Source organism: Cricetulus griseus, chromosome 2 (assembly GCF_003668045.3).
Source record: "Cricetulus griseus strain 17A/GY chromosome 2, alternate assembly CriGri-PICRH-1.0, whole genome shotgun sequence".
Lineage (NCBI taxonomy): Eukaryota > Metazoa > Chordata > Mammalia > Rodentia > Cricetidae > Cricetulus > Cricetulus griseus.
In genome coordinates, this window is record NC_048595.1 from 202340771 (window position 1) to 202360966 (window position 20196).

General features: G+C 39.1%; 1 protein-coding gene across 1 annotated transcript in view; it reads right to left on the reverse strand.

Annotated features, from left to right (window-relative positions):
* Ctnna1 (catenin alpha 1) overlaps window positions 1-20196 on the reverse strand; it is a 115685-nt gene that overhangs the window by 78301 nt on the left and 17188 nt on the right. The window contains exons 2-3 of the mRNA XM_027400741.2: window positions 10564-10670; window positions 8647-8842 (exon numbers count right to left, since the gene is read on the reverse strand). Of these exons, the coding sequence (XP_027256542.1) occupies window positions 8647-8842; window positions 10564-10668 (301 nt within the window). The 5' untranslated portion in view covers window positions 10669-10670. The remainder of the gene's footprint in view (window positions 1-8646; window positions 8843-10563; window positions 10671-20196) is intronic.

Below are 20196 nucleotides of genomic sequence, written 5' to 3' on the forward strand. Positions count from 1 at the left end.
AGATGACTATCTAGGTGTGGGCATCTTGATTGGTACATCTACAAAGTACATATAAAAACAGGGACAAATCAAATTACCAAAACTGGAAGTTAAGAGAATCCTATAGTCTCAAGTCCCTGGATCTTTGACCAATAACTAAACTCAAGAAATACTCCTAGGAATCCCAACTGCAAAAGTTCAATTTTCCTCCTAGCTCAAACAGGTCTGAGCTGAATTTCTATAGCACATAGTTGCTAGGTTTATATGAACATCACCAAACTGTAGATAAAACTCATCTAGGAAAAGATTTACAAAAACAATCCTTTAGCTGGGTAGTGGTGGTGCATGCCTTTAATTGATCCCAGCACTCAGGAAGCAGAGGAAGGTGAGATCTCTGTTAGTTCAACAGAGGGAGTTCCAGGACAGCCAAGGCTGTAGAGAAACCTTGTCTCAAAAGAAAAAAGAAGATCCTAGAAACTATGACCCCTCAAGAAATGTTCTAAATGGTTACCAAGCCAGTTCACTAAGCTGCATGTCGAATTTATGCATTTTGTTGTATCTTATTACATCTTATTTTTAAAAATTTTTCTGCCCCAGACTGAAGATGGCTCAGTAGTTTAGAACACTAGCTGTTCTTCCAGAGGATCCAGGTTTAATTCCCAGCCCCTACACATCAGCTCACACCATCTGTAATTTGTCCAGTGACTCTAACACCCTTTCCTAGCCTTCACAAGGACCAGGCATGTGTGTGGTATACAGATACATGCAGGGAAAAGACCCATATACATAAAACATTTTTATGTAACAAAGGAAGGAAGGGAGGGAGGAAGGGAGGGAGGGAGGGAGGGAGGGAGGGAGGGAGGGAGGAAGGAAGGGCCATAGACGGCTCAGTGGTACAAGAACTTGCCACCAAGCCTGACAACCTAAATTTAGTCCCTAAGAGAGAGCGCCAATTCCTGCAAATTGTCCTCTGATTTCCACATGTGTTCCACATTGCAGGGGTACCTCTCTCTCTCTCTCTCTCTCTCTCTCTCTCTCTCTCTCTCTCTCTCTCTCTCTCTCTCTCACACACACACACACACACACACAGAGAGAGAGAGAGAGAGAGAGAGAGAGAGAGAGAGAGAGAGAGAGAGAGAGAGAGACTGAGCTTTATAGCCAAGGCTGTGTAGAATTGGTGGAAGGAAAATACTCATAGATCAATGAAAGGAAACACAGAACCCAGGTCTGATTCCACACAAATGCAATCAATAGATTGTTAACAAATGTGCAAAATTAATTAAACAGAAAAAAGACAACATATCCAACAAACAGCTGGTGCAACTGGGTTCTCCATAGGCAAAAGTGGAGGGAGAAGTTGACCTAAACACTACACTCAATAAAAATACAACCCAAAACAATTCAGATTTAAATATATAATTTAAAACTATTAAAAATAGCTGGGTGCAGTGGCACATGATTTCAATCCCAGCAGGGGAAATCTGAGTTCAAAGTCAGCCTGGTCTACATAGACAGGTTCCAAGACAGCAAGTGCTACATAGAAAAACCCTGTCTCAACACCCTCAAAGATGAGATGAGATGGATGGGGTGGGGTGGGGTGGGTGGGGTGGTGGTGGATGGATGGATGGATGGATGATAATGAGAATTAAAAAAAAAAAAAAAACATGAAAATCTTCATGAGCTAAGACTTGGTGAAGAATTTAGATCCATAATGGTGTGGGAAACCAATACAATAGACTTAATCAGAATTAAAGTTTTACTGTAGGGGGGAAAAGTGTTAAAAGGCTGGAGAAATGATTCAACAAGACTGCAGCTTTCTCTAGCAGATGACCCAATTTTGGGTACCAGGACTCATATAAGGCAGCTCAAAACTGCCTGTAATTCCAGCTCCAGAGAATCCAACATCCTCTTCTGGCCTTCAAGTGAAGCTATACCCATATATATATGTGTATATATATATATAATATATATATATATATATATATATATATATATATGTAAATACAGATACATACACATATGCACATAATGAAAAATAAAATCTTTATGAACAAGAGAAAAAAACTGTTAAGAGGATAAAGGAATCTCTACTTTCCCATGGATAAATAAGTTACAACCATGCCATGGAGTAGCAATTAAAAGTTTAAACAATCATTATGTACACCTATATTGTTGGCCTTCAAGATCAGACACTGTTCTCAGCGGAGAAAAAGCCAATCTCAAAAAGTGAATGTAACATTCTTAAAAAGGACAGAATTATAAGTGATTCAGGAAAGAGGACAAGAGGTACATGAATGAATACCAAGAAGTGGAGTAGATCTTTGAGAAAATGAACTGGCTCCTTGTATCTTGACAGAAGCACTGGTTATATAAAATCTACAGATGTAATAACAAGGACAGAGTTATATATATACATTGAACCAGTGTCAGTGTCCTGATTTTGAAGTCATACTATTATACATAGTTCCAAATGATGTAAACAAGTAAAAAGCTGGATGAAGTGTACACTGAACCTCTCCGTTACCTTTACAATTTCCAGTTAATGTATAATTATTTCAAAATAAAAAGCTAAAATAAAGCAACCAACCAATTGACTGTTGTTAGTATAACTTAATTACTGGACCAAATATTGTCAAGCAATGTTAACTAAAATTTGGCACAGCTGAATTCAAACAGCTCTATGCTGAGACCAGGGTCCCCCACCCCATCCCCCTTTTCTTTCTGGGTCAGAGACAGTATGATGTATCCCAGGATGTATCCCAGTCTGGCTTTGAATTCACTATGTAGCTAAGGATGACCTAGAACTTCCTGCCTCCACCTACTGAGTACTGAGCTTACAAGGGAATGCCACTTCTGTCTCGTTTTATGTGGTGTTGAGATCAAACCCAAGGTCTCAAGCATACTGAGCAAGCACTACCAACTGAGCTACATCCCAAGTCCCTGGAACAAATACTTTTAACTTTAAATAATTTGCCTCAGTTCTTAGCACCCACCATTGCCTCAACATGTTCCTAAAATGATTCATGTTAAAAGAAAATAAATTACACAGTATTTCATGTACCAAGTCCTTAATTTTTATCTATTAAAAGAACAGTTATTGCCAGGCGGTGGTGGCCGACACCTTTAATCCCAGCAAAGGCAGGCAGATCTCTGTGAGTTCCAGGACAGCCTCCAAAGCCACAGGGAAACCCTCCCCGCCCCCCATTCCCCTATTACCACACAGCAGTGACAATGGTGTCCAGACACAGACTGCTGCCTCTAGATTATCTCCTACCACTCAACCTCTTTAACCTGCCTGTACAAAGCTCAAAGACTAATCTCCTATGAACCACTACTTTTCCTTATACTTTGTTGCCCAGATGGTAGAACTTCTTAAAATTAAAGAAACATTTCAGTTTAAATTTTTTTTAAAGTTTTAAAAATAAACACAAGTCAATACTGGGAAGAGGTGTTTCCTGAGGGAGTGAGCCCTGTTATCACTTGATGTACTGGAGCATATGGGAAGCTGTAAACCTGTCCCAACAATAGAATCCTGTGATTCTACATCATCCCTAAAAGTCCTTCCCTTCCACACCTGGCATTCCAAGCCACTCTCTAAAATAGTGCCTAAGCCAAGAGCACACCCTTAACTTCAGCTACTGGAGAGGCTACTGAAAGATAAATTCAAAGCTAGCTTGGGCTGAAAACAGAACAAAACCAAAAACATGGATATAATAATTTCCTAGACCATTTAGGGGAAAGATGTTTTCTAAGATCAAACCCAGGCCTTGTGCATGCTTAGCACCTGCCCCACCATTTGAGCCAAACCCCTAGACACTGTCCTCACCTTTCCTAGCAGCAGTACGCCATTAACACTCCTGCAGTAGGAGGCCTCACCATTCTCCAGGCACAAAATTACACATGCTGCTTCCCTGGACAACATTCTCCTTTCCTTCTCCATTTCAATCAAATGGCCATTCTAACACATTAAAAGAAGACTTCTAACCTGGTATTTATCTTCTCATCATTCTTTCTATATTCATTCAAGCTTCATGCCCATGTGTCCTAACTATACGTTCTACCAAAAAAAAAAAAAAAAAAAAAAAAAAAAAAAACAAAACAAAAAAAAAAAAAAACCAGCTTCTCTGCTTTGGTGACTTGAATGAGACTTGCCTCTACAGGATCATATATTTGAATGGTTGGCCCCAGTTGGTGGAGCTGTTTGGGGAGGATTAGGAGGTGTGGATGAGGAGTGTCCCTGGAGATGGGCTTTGAGGTTTCAAAAGCTCACACCATTCCCAGTCTCTCTCTCTCTCTCTCTCTCTCTCTCTCTCTCTCTCTCTCTCTCTCTCTCTCTCTCTCTGTCTCTGTCTCTCTCCTTCATGCTTGTGATAAGGATGTGAGCTCTCAGCTACTGCTCCAGCACCATGCCTGCCTGCATGCCACCATGCTCCCCACCATAATCATTATGGAATCTAACTAACCCTCTGAGACTATAAGTCCCCAATAAACTCTTCCTTCTGTAAGTTGTCTTGGTCATGGTGTCTGTATAACAATAAAAAGCTAAGACACTATATTACGAGAAGGGTGTCTTCCCCAGAGGAACACACGTTATCAACCAGCTGGCCCCATTCTGGTCGTCCTCCCCCCCCCCCGCCCCCCGACATATATTCTTCCTAGAAGATTCACTTTTACCCGATAATGATTTAAACCCTCTTCCATTTTCTTTCTGGTTTTTGTTGATGTACCCCAGCCCCACCCCAGACAGTCTCATTGTTTTTAGAAACAATGCAGGATTGTATGAAGGTGTGCCTCTGCTTCTTAAGAGTCTTCTTTTGCCCAGGTGTATGCATGAACAGCTGGGAAGTTTCGGGTATTAAAGCAAGTCCCGACAATCAGTTTTTGAAAGCCAACTGCTGATGGGGGCCCAGTATTACAAGCCCTGTGTTTTATCTTAGTTCTTTGTGAACTTAACATAACTTGAGAAACTGAGGCAAAATGATCCAGTGTCCCAGACAAGCCTGAGCTAGGTAGCAAGACCCCATCTTTAAAAATAAAAAAATTATTTTAAAAAGAACCTACTGTGTGTTGTTCAGGCTTGGACACCTCTTTCAGTTGACTTTAGGGTTTAGTTAAAATAGATAGTTAGGATGTGACATAAGTAGATTGTTGTGTCTTCTTATACTTCACCTTTATGATTGTTAATTTTGGATACTTTACACTGTTAAGTTTTAGTCCTCTTTAAGACTAAAAGGGGAATTGTAGGTAGCCACAATGCCTGCCAGGGTGTGTTCAGGGTGACATAGAGGGAAAGGGTCAGGGCTTCGTGTCAGTTTCGTTTCCCCCTTTTGGCTTTCGTACAGACCGCTGCCACACTGGCTGGCTAGGTCGCTCTGTACGTAAGGCTCTTCCCTATTAAATACCCTTATATTTCCACTTGGCTCCGTATTGGTAATTTCCCACTATATCTGGTGTCGCCTGCTTAGGGGCTGGCTACAGGTCTGCCTGACCATGCCTGTGAGGGTGTGGTCAGGCAGACCTGTAGCCAGCCCCTAAGCAGGCATGGCTATAGGTTCACCTACAGTGTGTACAAGACATCAGTGACTTATGATGAGTAAAGGGTGTCTTTATGAATAACAGAAACTCTCTGAAGTTAAAACAGCAACCACGGCTGCTTGACCTGTGAAACATACTAAAAACACTAAAAGCACGAGTATCAACTTCTTATGATTCTTCACCTACTTGAAAGCTTTCATACTTGTCTATCAATGAGAAGTAAAACACTTAAATTTTGAGGAAGGAAATACAGATTCACACTGTACTCTTTAGGAAATAGTTAATTATCCTATAACACATACCTATCACAAACCAGGTACCACATTAGGTACCACAGAGAAAGACCACCAAGACTACAAAATAAACTGGAAAGAGGAGGGCAGCCCATTTAATTATCACTATGATAAGAACTAGGGGAAAAAACCCTCAAAGCTAATCCTGACCTAATCAAAAAAAGGACACGTGAGAAGAACCAATATGCTTCAGCCTGTATAAAGCTGTATAAAGCACCTAATTGAAGTAGATTTTCATTATAATGTAACTTTAGACCATAGGAGATTAGAAGACCTGAACTTGATAACTGGCTTCCATTTTCAACAGGAGACTCATCTGGTCATTTTATTACCCTGAAGGAAAATGGACCTAAGCTTTATGAATGTGGATATTTCTGACACACAACATTATGATGGTGTTTTAAGGTACTCAAATTTTCATACGTTATTCATATAAGGGACCAATACAAAAAGAAAATTATGCTACAAAACTATATGCATTCATAGGAAAGAAAGCACGGGGCACACAAACCCCAAACACAGATCTGTCTGACTTGAAACTCAAAAGTATTATAAATAAATAAACAGGAGAGGCAGAGGCAGGTGGATCTCTGTGAGTTCGAGGCCAGCCTGGTCTCCAGAGCCAGTGCCAGGATAGGCTCCAAAGTTATACAGAGAAACCCTGTCTTGAATGAATAAACAAACAAACAAACAAACAAACATTTCTTTGAATACAGCAAGCTTGTTTTTGTTTTTGTTTCTTTTTTTTAAAGATTTAACACAAGCTGGGCGGTGGTGGCACACGCCTTTAGTTCCAGCACTAGGGAGGCAGAAGCAGGCAGATCTGTGAGTTAGAGACCAGCATGGTCTACAAGAGCTAGTTCCAGGACAGCCTCCAAAGCCACAAAGAAACACTGCCTTGGAAAAAAAGGAAAAAAAAAAGATTTATTTAACACAGATACATTGTTCAGCATGCAGGAATGCCTGCAAGCCAGAAGGGAGTACCAGATCTCATTATGGATGGCTGTGAACCAGTATGTGGTGGCTGGGAATTGAACTCAGGACCTCTCTCTGAGCCACCTCTCCGGCCCCGAAAACTTGTATTTTTTAACAGTATAGGAAAATCTTAGATTAGGAATTATCAAACTGTATTTTGTGTTTCAAAACAGCATACCTTCTGCTTTTCTACGTTTTATTAGATCATACCTTGTGCATTTGTGTATATATTCTCCATAGCTGCTTTCCCAACTCAACAGTAGGGCTAAATAGTTTCAGCAGAAATTCTATAGCCAGTAAACTAAAATACTACCTGGCCCTTTACCAAAAATAAATAAATGAACTAGAAACCCCTATCTAATCATAAGTAGTCAACACTGATACAAAGCAAACACATCATGGTGGAGAGGATAACCTAATAACCCTCCCCCTAAAATGAGATTGATGACTTCTCTTTATGCCATCCTAGAGCCCTCACCCAGTGGCTGATGGAAACAGAGACAGACATCCACAGATATACAATGAGCCGAAATCGGGAATTTAGTTGAAGAGAGGGAGGAATGAAGAACGAAGGGGTCTGTACTAGGATGGAGAAACCCACAGGAACTGTTGGCCTGAACAAGGGAGAGCACATCGACCCCAGATGCTGTCCAGGAGGCCTGTACAAGACTGATCCAGACCCCAGAACATAGATGTCAATAAGGAGGCCTCTGCACTCCAGGGAGCCTCTGGTAGTGGATTAGTATTTTTCCCTGGTGCAAGAAGGGACTTTGAGAGCCCATCCCATATGAAGGGTTACACTCTGGCCCTGGACACATGGGGAAGGGCCCAGGATCAGCATAGGAAGACTTGGTGGACTTTGCTGAGCTCCCGTTGAGGGCCCTACCCTGCCTGGGGAGTAGTGGGTGGATGGGGTTGGGGGGATGGGCTGGGGGTGGGGGAGAAAGTTTGGGGGTGAGGGGAGGGAGAGGGAGAAGGGACTTGAAATAAGCTTGTTCCCTAACTAGAACTAATAAAATAAAATAAAATTAAAAAAAAAAAAAAAAAAAGCAAACATATCTTACACTACCTTTAGGAACCAGGTGTTTCCATAAATATCAACAAGGCATTTCCTTAGGTAAGCATTTATTTAATATACTAGTAAAACAAGTTACATCAGGGCTTAGGATCACTAAAGACCTCTAGAGAAAGGAATTCATATTTTCTTCTGCTGACTAGTAAGTCATCCAAAAAACAATGGTAGCTTCAAAGAAACATGTAAGATCCTTTAGGGTTAGTTGGGAGTACTGTCATCTGAATACTGAATATAAATGGATATATGTTGCCAAAGTAGTTTATTCATATGCTAGGCAAAAGTATGCTAATGGCTATTTCACCTCTTTGCTACAAAACTTCAGAGTGCTTGTATAGCACAGCAGCCAACTTTCCCCTGGTGAGTAACCCATTAGAAAAAAGCCAGTTAGGGCCAGTAAAGGCAGTTGCTACCAAGACTAACAACCAGAGGTCAATCCCTAGGACACATACAATTTAAAAAAAAAAAAAAAAAAAAACTGACTTCTACAAGTTGTCCTCTAACTTCCACTTACATGGTAAGTATAAACACAGGCAAATGTATAGCAGTAAGTGAATATATTTTTTTGTTGTTTTGTTTTTGTTCTGTTTTAAGATGCATTTATTTATTCTGTATACAGTGTTCTGCCTACATGCCAGAAGAGGACACCAGATCTCAGTATAGATGGTTACGAGCCACCAAGTGCTCTTAATCTGAGCCACCTTTCCAGCCCCCGTAAATGCAAATTTTAAAATTTACTGAATTTCTAGGAAGACCAGTCTCTTTTCATATGAAAAGTAATTATTGACCTACCTTGTTTTCGAACATCTTCTACAGCAGCCACAAGCTCCTCCTTGAGAAACTGACTCTCTTTTGCAATTTTATCCCCCTTTTCCAAGAAATTCTCAGTTGCCTGTTCAACAGATGCAGCCAAAACATGAGCCTTCTTAGAACGACCTCTCTTTTTATTAGAGGGCCCTTTACTGTTGGTGTTTACCAGGGTTGTCACCTAAGAATTTAATTTTTAAAATGAATTAATCACTTAAAATAAAAAATAACAAATAAACATTTTTAAAGCTAGCAAACCTAAGTTCATAAGGAAGTAAGGCATCACACTTACAAAGCCCGCTAAGCATGAAATAACATAATTCTTTAAAAAAACAAACAAACAAAAAAAAAAAAAAAAAAAAACAGGGTTTCTCTGTATTACTTTGGAGGCTGTCCTGGAACTCACTCTGTAGACCAGGCTGGGCTCAAACTCACAGAGATCTGCCTGCCTCTGCCTCCCGAGTGCTGGGATTAAAGGCATGTGCTACCTACACCTGGCATGAAATAACGTATTCTTTCCAGATTTGATAATAGAAAAACCATGCCACATTTAGTTTCCAAAATAATTTATTTCTTAATATGTAAGAAATGTAATGCATATTCTAATTTCTTAAATAATCATTAGGTTTTAGAATGACTTCACAGACTAAAACTAAGATTAGTGATAAGTGCAATGCTGAACATGAATTTAGCTTTACCAGAAGGTTAATTTTTGTCATTGTCACCAATCTGCAAAATGTTTTAAGATAACTTACTTCTGAAGTCTGTTCAAGCTTATTATCTCAAATCTTAGCATTAATTAGTAAAGGTCCTTAATAAAAGAAAGCAAGCTTGCCAACAGATTCAGTGATACTGTGATGATGCTTAAAGTTCCAGAGCTTTAGCAATAATTAATGTTTAATATACCAGGTGATCTGTAGGTTGAAGATGATTAAAGATTTGTTAGTGTATAAATCTGTCAAACACAAGACCTGAAAGGTGGGCTTAAGAAAGCAAATATTCCACCTAACCCCCACACAACTCCATGCAGACGTATAAAATAATAGTTTATGACAAGGATGGCAATTTTTAAGACAGTAAATGCCATTCTCACCGTCTCTCTTCTCTAATATGTAAGTACATACACATACTAGCTATGCCAAAAGAGTAAAAATATATAGCTAGCTACTAATAAATGTCATCACTTTATGATACATGTATTGTAACAGAATATAACAAACTTACAGTCTCAAACTCAAGTTACTTGCCCATTAATACTACACAATGAAAGGAGCATTAAGCTTAATGAGGAACCTTAACAAGTCCTAACCTCCTTGGATTTCCTCTCTAATGGAGGGTGAAGTTATGGGCAAAACACAAATATTTGGAAATTTGCACTACATACTAGTAACATTTACTATCAGCAAAAAGACTTTAGAAAAATGGTAGCAGCTGTAGTCTAGACTAAGAATTAACTAAAACAAGGCATGGTGGTACAAATCCAAGCAGTATTTACAAAGTGAAGACAGGGACTAGGAAAGTTCAAGTCCAGTCTCAGCTACCTAAGAAACTTTGAGGCCAGTCTTGGTGATATAAAACCCTGTGTCAAAAAAAAATTACAAAAGAATTTAATGAAAATATGTGGGGCTAGAGAGATGACTTAATGATTAAGAGCACTGACTTACTCTTCCAGAGGACCCAAGTTCAATTCCCAGCACCCACATGGCAGATCACAACTGCCTGTAACTTCAGGATCCAACATCCTCACACATACATGATGAAGTCAAATCTAAGTGCTATCAGACTAACTAAACTCAACCAATTCAAGACTCTGAGCTAACACCCTTGGTCATGAGTCTGTTAGCCAGGCCTATTACAAAAGAATGTTAGAACAACTATGCATTTCCAATTCCAAATTCTTACCTGTGTAACAAGAGGCTCCAACAGTCTTTCAACAGCCAGAGTCCTGATCTCCAGACTTTTGGGGTCCCATTTGAAGTTTATGTTGCCAGTGTGGACGGCAGTCATTTCTAAGAAACAAAAAGCCAAAGTCAGGCAAAGGTCAAACAAACATAAAATATATACTTCTAACAAAAACGTTCCAATCAGTAAAGCAGCATTTACAAGATGAAATAATTATAACTAACCTGCAAATGACCTCTTATACATAACCATTTCATGTTTACAAACACTAGGAGACAATCCTGAGCACACAGCCTTTCAATTTTGGCTTCTCTGATACCAAGATATTTCTAGTTCCAGTCCAACGTTGATGCAGAATGAAAGCTAAGGGTATTTTTGTTTGTTTGTTTGTTTTTCTGAGACAGGGTTTCTCTGTGTATCAGCTCTGGCTATCCTGGAACTCAGGCTGGCCTCAAACTCACAGAGATCTCCCTGCCTCTGCCTCCTGAATTCTGGGATCAAAGGCTTGTGCCCCTACCACCTGGCAAGAGAAGAATATTTTTAAAAAATTTCTGCCAAACCTGATGTCGAATGCTTTTAATCCTAGCACTGGAGAGGCACAGGCAGTCAAATCAAGTTTGAAGCCAAGCTGTTCTGCATAATGAGTTCCAGGCCAGCCAAGACTATATTAGTGAGACTGTGATTTTAAAAAAGAAAAGGGAAAAAAAAGAAATTTCCTCAGAAACTAATACAGAAAAAAACAAATCTATTAATTTTTCCCCTCACTTCCACTGCAGTATCCAAAGGCATACCTCATTTCATTATTGTTTTAGACTTAAAAATTTCTATTTTATGTGTTTAAGTGATGATTTATCTTCATGTACGTCTGTGCACCATTTGTATGCCAGGAGCCCAAAGAGGTCAAAAGAGGGCATCAGATCCTCTAGAACTAGAATTACATGAATGGTTGTAAATGTAGGTGCTGGGCATGGAACCAGGATCCTCTACAAAACCAACGTGTTCTTAACCACTGAGCCATTTCTCCAGCCTGTTTTGATTATTTAACCTGGGTTTAATGACATGGAAATCGAATCCTATTTTATGCCATGGATACCTTTAGCAATTTCACAGAATCTATATACCACAAAAATATAATTTAAGCCATTTATGTATCTTCACAGTGAAAACATAAAAAATGTATTTTAATAATATACTTTATTTAACCCAAAATATCCAAAATATTCCAATATGTAATCAATGTATTTTTGTAATTAGAGATGCTTTATTCAGGCACCAAGTATTCAAAATATAGCATGTATTATTTTATACTTATAAAATAACTCAATTCAAACAAGCCACATTAAAAGCTTTCAGTAGAGGCTAGAGAAATGGTTCAGAGGTTAAGAGCAATGGCTGCTCTTCCAGAGGTCCTGAGTTCAATTCCCAGCACCCACATGGTGACTCAGCCATCTGTAATAAGAAGCCCTCTTCTGACATACAGGCATATATGCAGGCAAGACACTGTATGCATAATAAATTAATAATTTTTTAAAATAGTTCTCAGTGAACCAGAGAGTGGTGGCTCACACCTTTAATCCCAACACCTGCAGAGGCAGGTGGATCTCGGAGTTCAAGACCAGCCTACAGAGTGAGTTCCAGGACAGCCAGGGCTACATAGAGAAAAACCCATTCTCAAAGAAAAGTGATCAGTAGCTTCATGCAGCTAAGCAGTGTACCTTAAACACCCTACCATGCAGATAACAAGCTCTGATAACTACTTTCAAGTAATGTGGGTCATGTCATGTATATTTTTCTTTCAAGACATGCTCTACCATTACTACAACTATGAGAAGCACTGATATTCCTGCTGATTACAAAGTAGGCACAGCTAAAACTATGGCTTTTATACATATTAATGACAAAAGGAAATGCTAAATTCCTGTGAGTGGTCACTGAAAACAAAGACTAAATTTTCCTATACAAATTCACACTATGTTAAGAAATGTCCATCTGGACAGGTGTGGTAGCACACACCTTTAATCCCAACAACTCAGAAGGCAGAGGCAAATGGATCTCTATGAGTTCAAAGCAGGCTTGATCTACAGTGGGTTCCTATACAGCTAGAACTACATAGTGAGACCCTGTCAAAAGGGGAGGGAGAGAGGAAGGGAGAGAGGGAGGGAGAGAGGGAGGGAGAGAGGGAGGCCCAATCCACTAATGAAATGGCTTAGCAGTTAAAAACACTGGCTGCTCTTCCAAAGATCCCATAGGGCAGCTCACAGCCACTTCTAACTCCAGCTCCAGGCAATCTATAGAACCACTACCACCCACCCAGCTCTTAACTGTATTTTCTAATTTTACAGAACTACATAATCATTCAGGGAAAAAAGTTATTTTCATAATTAACAAAATTAAACTCTTTACATGATATAATGAGGATAACAAAATCCAAGAGCACACTTAATCATCTTAACTACTTTGAACTTGTATCATATTTATACACGAAGATTACTAACCAGTGTTTTGTTTTGTTTTGTTTTTCCAAAAAGCTTCTCTACAGATTTAATTAGATAAACCAGATTGTGATCTTCTAGATGGTATAGTCTATATTAATATGAATTACGGGAAAAGTTCTTCCAAACAAAAGACCTAATAAATACAGAATAATGTATTTAATAAAACACTATTTAGGCCTAGCATATAGCTTACCCTGCTAATCCCAGCACTCAAAGTTTAGGAAGATCACAAATTAAAGACAAATCAAACTAAGGAATAAAAGCCTGTCACAAAATAACAAAAGCTTTTAAAAGGTAAGAAAGGGAGAACAACCACAGTAATAAATGATGTGAGGAAGAATCAAGAACACTAAAGCATTGGCTGGAGACAGCCTCACAGTTAAGAGCGCTGTTCTTGCAAAGGTCCCAAGTTCAGACAGTTCACAACTGCCTGTAACTCCAGGTCCAGGGGCATCCAATGGCTGACCTCCACAGGCAGTTTGTACCCACATGCACAAAACAACAGACACATAGACACACACACAATTTTGAAAAAAAAAATTTAATGGGAGAGGGTTGAGACAGGATCTCACTATGTAGCCCTGGCTGGCCTGGAACTTGCTCTGTAAACCTGGCTGACCTCCACCTGGCCTGGCCCTATGCCTCTGTAGAGATTAAAGGCCTAAAGATCTTATAAATAAATAAATAAATAAATAAATAGTAGACAGGCACTAACTTAAATACTGAATAAATACATGGTGTCACTTAAACCCAGATTATTTATGACAAAGGAAGAAAGCACTAACTCTGCCTTATTTAAAAAAAAAAAATGGAACACACACCCTTAATCAAGTTATTAAGATAATATCAGTAACAGAGGACAAACTGACACCAAACTTGGACATGATACACTAAGAAAGATAAAACATGGGGGCTATAGGGATGGCTCAGCAGTTAAGAGTAAATACTGCTATGGTGCTGGCGCACACCTTTTAATACACAGCACTTTGGAGGCAGAGACAAGTGGATGTCTGTGAGTCCAAAGCCAGCACACAGGTCTTCCAGAGGACCTAAGTTCAGTCAACAGCACTCACATCCGGCAGCTCACAACTGTAGCTCCAACTCCACTGGATCTCTGTGGTATTTTATCACAAAACTTCATAACTTCAACCTAATTTTAAGTAAATATCAGACTAAATGATAGTGACCCATATTCCACAAAACCAAGAAAAGGTCAAGAAACCAAAAGATACAAAATTTGAAAATGGATTCTGATTTTATAATAAAAAGTAATAATTGATGTTAAATTTACAAATTTTCATCATTTCACCTTAATTATCTATGCATCAATAAAACACTGATTCACATAATGGGAATGAAAAAAAGTGGACTTGCTAAATCTAACAACACAAAATGAACTTTCCAGAGAAATCTATTCCCTATGCTTATGTTATGCCCAGCTTATATACTTTGGTCTTTAAAGGTTATTTGTCCACTAGTCAGTAAGCCTTAAGAGATGGGATGGTCTAGGTTGTTAAAGACTGCTAACAGCTCAAGCAAATGTCATCAAATGTCACAGATAAGACATTTCAGGAGAAATTATTTGCCCTGTGGATCTTAGTTTCCTAACATTTCAAAGAGACTGCTTCAGTACAAATAAGAGAACCTTTCAGGATTAGAGGGCTAGACCCTGTGATTAAGTAAACCCAGTCCTAAGTGGGCATTTAGAACCATTCGTAGTTACAGGGAAACAAAGGAAGGAAGGAAGGAAGGAAGGAAGGAAGGAAGGAAGGAAGGAAGGAAGGAAGGAAGGAAGGAGGAAGGAAGGCAGGCAGGCAGGCAGGCAGGCAGGCAGGCAGGCAGGCAGGCAGGAAGGAAGGAAGGAAGGAAGGAAGGAAGCTTTCAGTGTTTAAGGTTTATTTTATTTGAGACAGGGTCTCACTCACAATGTAGCCTTGGCTGGCCTGGAACTGGAGATCAACCTGCCTCTGCCTTTGAAGTGCTGGGATTAAAACTGTGAACCACCACACCTACAGTGAAATCTATTTAAGATTTATTTTTATGTTTTATTTTGCCTTTATGTAAGTATGCACAACACATAATGGAGAGTGTCCATGAAGCCAGAAGAGAGCATCAGATCACCTGGAACTGGATAAACATTTGGATACCAGAAACCAAACCCAAATCCTCTAGAAGAGCAGCAAGTGCTCCAGCCCCCAAATTAAATTATTTTAACAAGGTGGAAACGGTGGTCTAGGCATGTAATACCAACACTTGGCTGAGGCAAGAGGATCATCACAAGGCCATCCTAGATACTAAGTTCAGTGGAGCTTGAACTACAGAATGAAACCCAGTCTCAAAATAACAAACAAAAAAATCTGGATTTCCACCACCACCACCCCATTTTGGCACTTCAGAGCCCCAGGGCTTCCCAAGTGTTAAGAATGAGCTGCACTGTGATACTTAAGACTCTGCTACTTTCAAAAACACAACACAAAAGGTGGACTATAAAAACAAAATGAAAATGATACCTGACCTCTCCAGGTGGGAGATGGAGATGGACAGAGCAGACCTACAAAAAAGACCAACTCAAAAGCTGTGCCCAACTGACCAACTCCAGCCAATTATCACAGACCAAGTTACTTCTAATGATGTGAATTTAAGTCACACACATTTCTACTTGAAATCTCCAAACTTAACAGTTACCCACAACTTCCCCGAAGTCTCCAGTTCCAAATTCTACAAACTCTTAGAGTGTCTAAGAAGATCCCCTTTCTTCATGGAAATTCACCCTAATTAAAGAGGGACAAACCACATACACACTGAGAAACATCAGATATATAGACACTTGAAAACAGACTTAAAGAATCAAAAAACCACAATAGTAGCAGACTGCCTAATGCAGAATTTTTTATAGACATAAAATTTTATTTATAAGGAAAATAATTTCAAGGCTGTTTGACTTTAAAGTATGAAGCCATAAACAGGTGAATAAAAATAGTAAGTATCTGAATGAAAATGAGAGAGAGAGAGAGAGAGAGAGAGAGAGAGAGAGAGAGAGAAGGCAAGCTAGAAAGAAGCTGCCAACCAAGAAGCTAAGAGAGCAGCAAGTGGCCAAAAATGACTGATTTCTATAGCAATCAGAAACTGGGGGACAGAAGCAAAGCCTAGCCCCTGGGCTGGAAAGGATTAGAGTGTGGGATGAGATATGCTGGGAGGAGCCTTGACCCAAGTTTCTTTTGGATCTGACAGTATCAATTTTGGAAATAAAAAGTCCATTAAGCCAGGTGGTGGTGGTGCACGCCTTTAATCCCAGCACTTGGGAGGCAGGGTCAGGTGGATCTCTGTGAGTTAGAGACCAGCCTGGTCTACAAGAGCTAGTTCCAGGATAGCCTCCAAAGCCACAGAGAAACCCTGTCTCGAAAAACCCAAAAAATAAAATAAAATAAAAAAGAAAAGTATATTCCACAGCACAACTGATGGGGGAGGTCCTTCTGTGTATATGTTTGTTTTACTTGCTGATAAATAAAAGCACTGTTGGCCAATTGGAAAGCAAGATAGGTGGGGCTAGGAATCAAGGAGGATTCTGGGGAATGTAGTAAAGACGGGAGTCGCCATGTGAGCCCCGTGAAGAGAGGACACATTCTGCTGGCGTTCTCGGTAAGTCTTTATAAAATATATAGATTAATGGTTATAGCTGATAATTAAGACTGAGCTAGCAGGTAAGAAATCCTAGTCATTGTAAATAAGATAAGACTTTGTTATTTTGGGGCCCTAACGTGGCCGCAGAATTCAGACAGCTGGCAGAAAGAGTTATCGTTACACACAACCTTCCAAACCTTGAATAAAAAAATTAGAATATGAATAAATTTATCAGAGGCTATAAACACTAGATAAGTATGTATTAAGTCAAATTAAATTAGAAAAATATCAAGCTTTTGAGAAAATGTGGAGGAATGGCGTTCTTTTAATACTTTTTTGAGATTATATTACATTATTTCTTCCTTTCCTCCCTCTTATTGTGGGATAATCTTTTTGTACATTGTGAAGATGTGTCTCTACCAAGGCACCTTCTCATTGGTTAAATAAAGAGCTGAACGGCCAATAGCTGGGCCGGAGAGAATAGGTGGGACTTCCAGGCAGAGACAGTAACTCTGAGAGGCAAGATTCACCAGCCAAACTCGAAAGAAGTGAGATACAAGGTGCTGAGCAGAGATAACAAGCAACATGGCAAAACATACATTCATATAAACAGGCTAGTTTGAATTTTAAGAGCTAGTTGATAACTCTAAGCTAAGGCCAGGCTTTCATAATTATTAAGTCTCCATGTCATTATTTGGGAGCTGGCAGTCCAAAGAAAGACCTGCTACACCCTCCAAACCCTCCCATGCATTACTCCCCACCCCAAACCTCCACCCACCCCCGTTTCCCTTTTTCAAATTCATGGCCTATTTTATCTTGTGCAAGCAACATCTTTAATCAAAACCCTGCCAAGCAGCCAGCTAGAAGACCATAATTCAACCCTCAAGTCCTACATGGTAAAAGGAGAGAGCCAATGGGTCCTTCAAAGTTGTGTCCTTTGACTTTCACATGTATACCATGGTGCACACACCCACACAAATAGACAATAAATGTACACACACACACACACACACACACACACACACACACACACACACTCTCTCATTTTCCTGACTAAAGTGATATCAGTTATTGCTTCTCGGCCTTTTGGCTAAGATCAAGTGTAAAGTGATATCAAGCAATATTGAGAAAGGCTCAAACAAAATTATAGATCTTAAAATTTACAAAAAGCTTATTAAAAAGGAACACCAGCTTCTGAGTCTAGTTTTCTACTAATTTTCTCACTTTGGAGAAGTCATTTCTCTTGTCTGAAGCTTCAACTTTCTCATCTGCAAAATGAAAAGAGGTTAAAATCCGTATTATACATCCTTTGAGTCTTAAAATTAAAGTCTTTTTAAATTAAATTTGTTCTTTGACAGTTTCACACGTGTATAAAATACATTCTAATTACTCTTCCTTCCCATCCCCCAATTATTCTTCCAACCCCTCCTTCCTTTTCTGTATGTGTGCCCTTGGAAGCCAGAGGCTTTGGATAGAGTTGCATGCAAACTATTTGATTGGGGTGTGGGAAACAAATGTGGGTCCTCTGCAAGAGTAGTGTGCATTCTTAATCACCAAGTCATCTCTCCAGCCCCCAAAGACATTTAAAAAGCCCTTTGACACTACATCAATTTAATTAAACTATAGTAAGCTCCCCAATAATGTCTATAATTTCCCAACCCATATTTCTGACCAAGTTTACAGTACTGTGCATGGGTTTCCTCTTGGGGAGTGGCCCTCATATCACCTTGCATCGAGTGGCTAGTTACACCAATCACACCGCTACTGTACTAGTGGGCACATCTTTCTTGGCAGGTTGTTATTAAAGTCAGTAAGGTTTACATCTGATTAAGACCACTGATGCCTTTTCTTTCCCATCTAGCCTACATAGATAACACCTCCTATCACTATGAAAAGTAGCCAGCAAGGAGTAAGCTTCCAGTTCAGTTGCACCTTGCAAACAAGGTATGTGGTGTCTGCAGCAACAGGGTCTTTCTAGTGCTCTTTTCACTTATGTCATTGGTTCTCAACTCTTTAATACAGTTCCTCACATTATGGTGATTCCAACCATAAGATTATTTTTGTTGCTACTTCATAACTGCAATTTTGCTATTGTTATGAACTGTTATGTAACTATCTGATATGCAACCCCTGTGAAAAGGTTGTTTGATTCCCCCAAACGGGTTGTGACCCACTGCTGACTTATGTTATCTCAACAGCCTTTGAATTGTTTTATTAAACTTAATTTTCTCAAGCTTAATATGTGTTCGATGTTTTAAGTTTAAAGGTAACAATACGTAAACATGTTTGTATTCCGTAAGGTACTGTCACTGGTACTTTCTAAAGGGCACAGCAGTGTAAGCTGAAATGAATTTATGCAACCCATTGGAAAAATATTCACAAGCCTACTAAGAAAAAAATCCCTGACTTAATCTTAGTCATATTCTTCTGGTTATTTACAATTAATGGTATTGTTTAGAATAGCTAAACAAATAACTTTTAAAACTCTTGGCAGCTTCGTTTTCCAATTAACTTACAGAGCACTCCTTTCCAAGATCTATTATAAAATCTGCTAGAGCTGGCCAGCCTTAATGAAAAACAGCAACCTTAAGTTTTTCCAGGAGGAATTATACTAAGTGCAATGAAATGAAAAGTTAAAATGCAGTTATTCAGTCTTCATTACCTTAAAAATAGTGATCTTGTCTATAAAAGCAAAAACATCACTACAAATTCAGAAAGAGACTCAATAGCTTGTCTAGCAACCTGGATGAAAGATAAAGCAAGAAAGGAAATACAGCACAGTTCCATCAGAACCCAAGGGAGCTGACTGTTGGCAAACTGCCTCTTTGTGGAAAGAGCTATATACATTCTCACAAGACATTACAAGTTCATTTACAACAGAATGGTCACATCATTCCTAAAATGTGTCTCTTCCAAAGCTTTTCTATCCTTAGGATGCTAGTCAATGCCAATTTTTTAAACAGCAAGGTTATGTTAATGAAATGTTAGGATGGTTCATTTAAATGTAAATCAGGAGATTTAGAAATTAAAAGTACCCAAAGCAACATTAACTGTCACACTACACAAGATCCAGGATGTGGATTACTCTGTACAGCCATAGGTATGCCAGGTTGTATCTGCATTAAGCAGACTTAACACAGCTGTAGGAACCTCAGCTCCCAAATCTCTTGGTAAGTGCCAAAAAACAAAACAAAACAAAAGAACCAAGGTAATCCTTATCATTAACTCACTCTGAAAACCAAATTTTATTGGACTAAACCTCCAAACCCCAGTTCCTTTTTCTCACTATAAACTACCTTAGATTAAGGGAGCAGTAAGAAAATATTTAAGTTTTAAATGGAGATAATCCTTATAAACAAAAAGGAAATTATTTTCTCTTAATTACAGCCAACATTCCTAATTAGAATTTCAGTATCATCATCTTGGTTAGGTCTAACCAGAGTAAAAAGTTTCCCATAGACCTAGAAAGAGTGCACTGCTCTTGAAGAGGACCAAGAGTTCAGGACCCAACATCCAA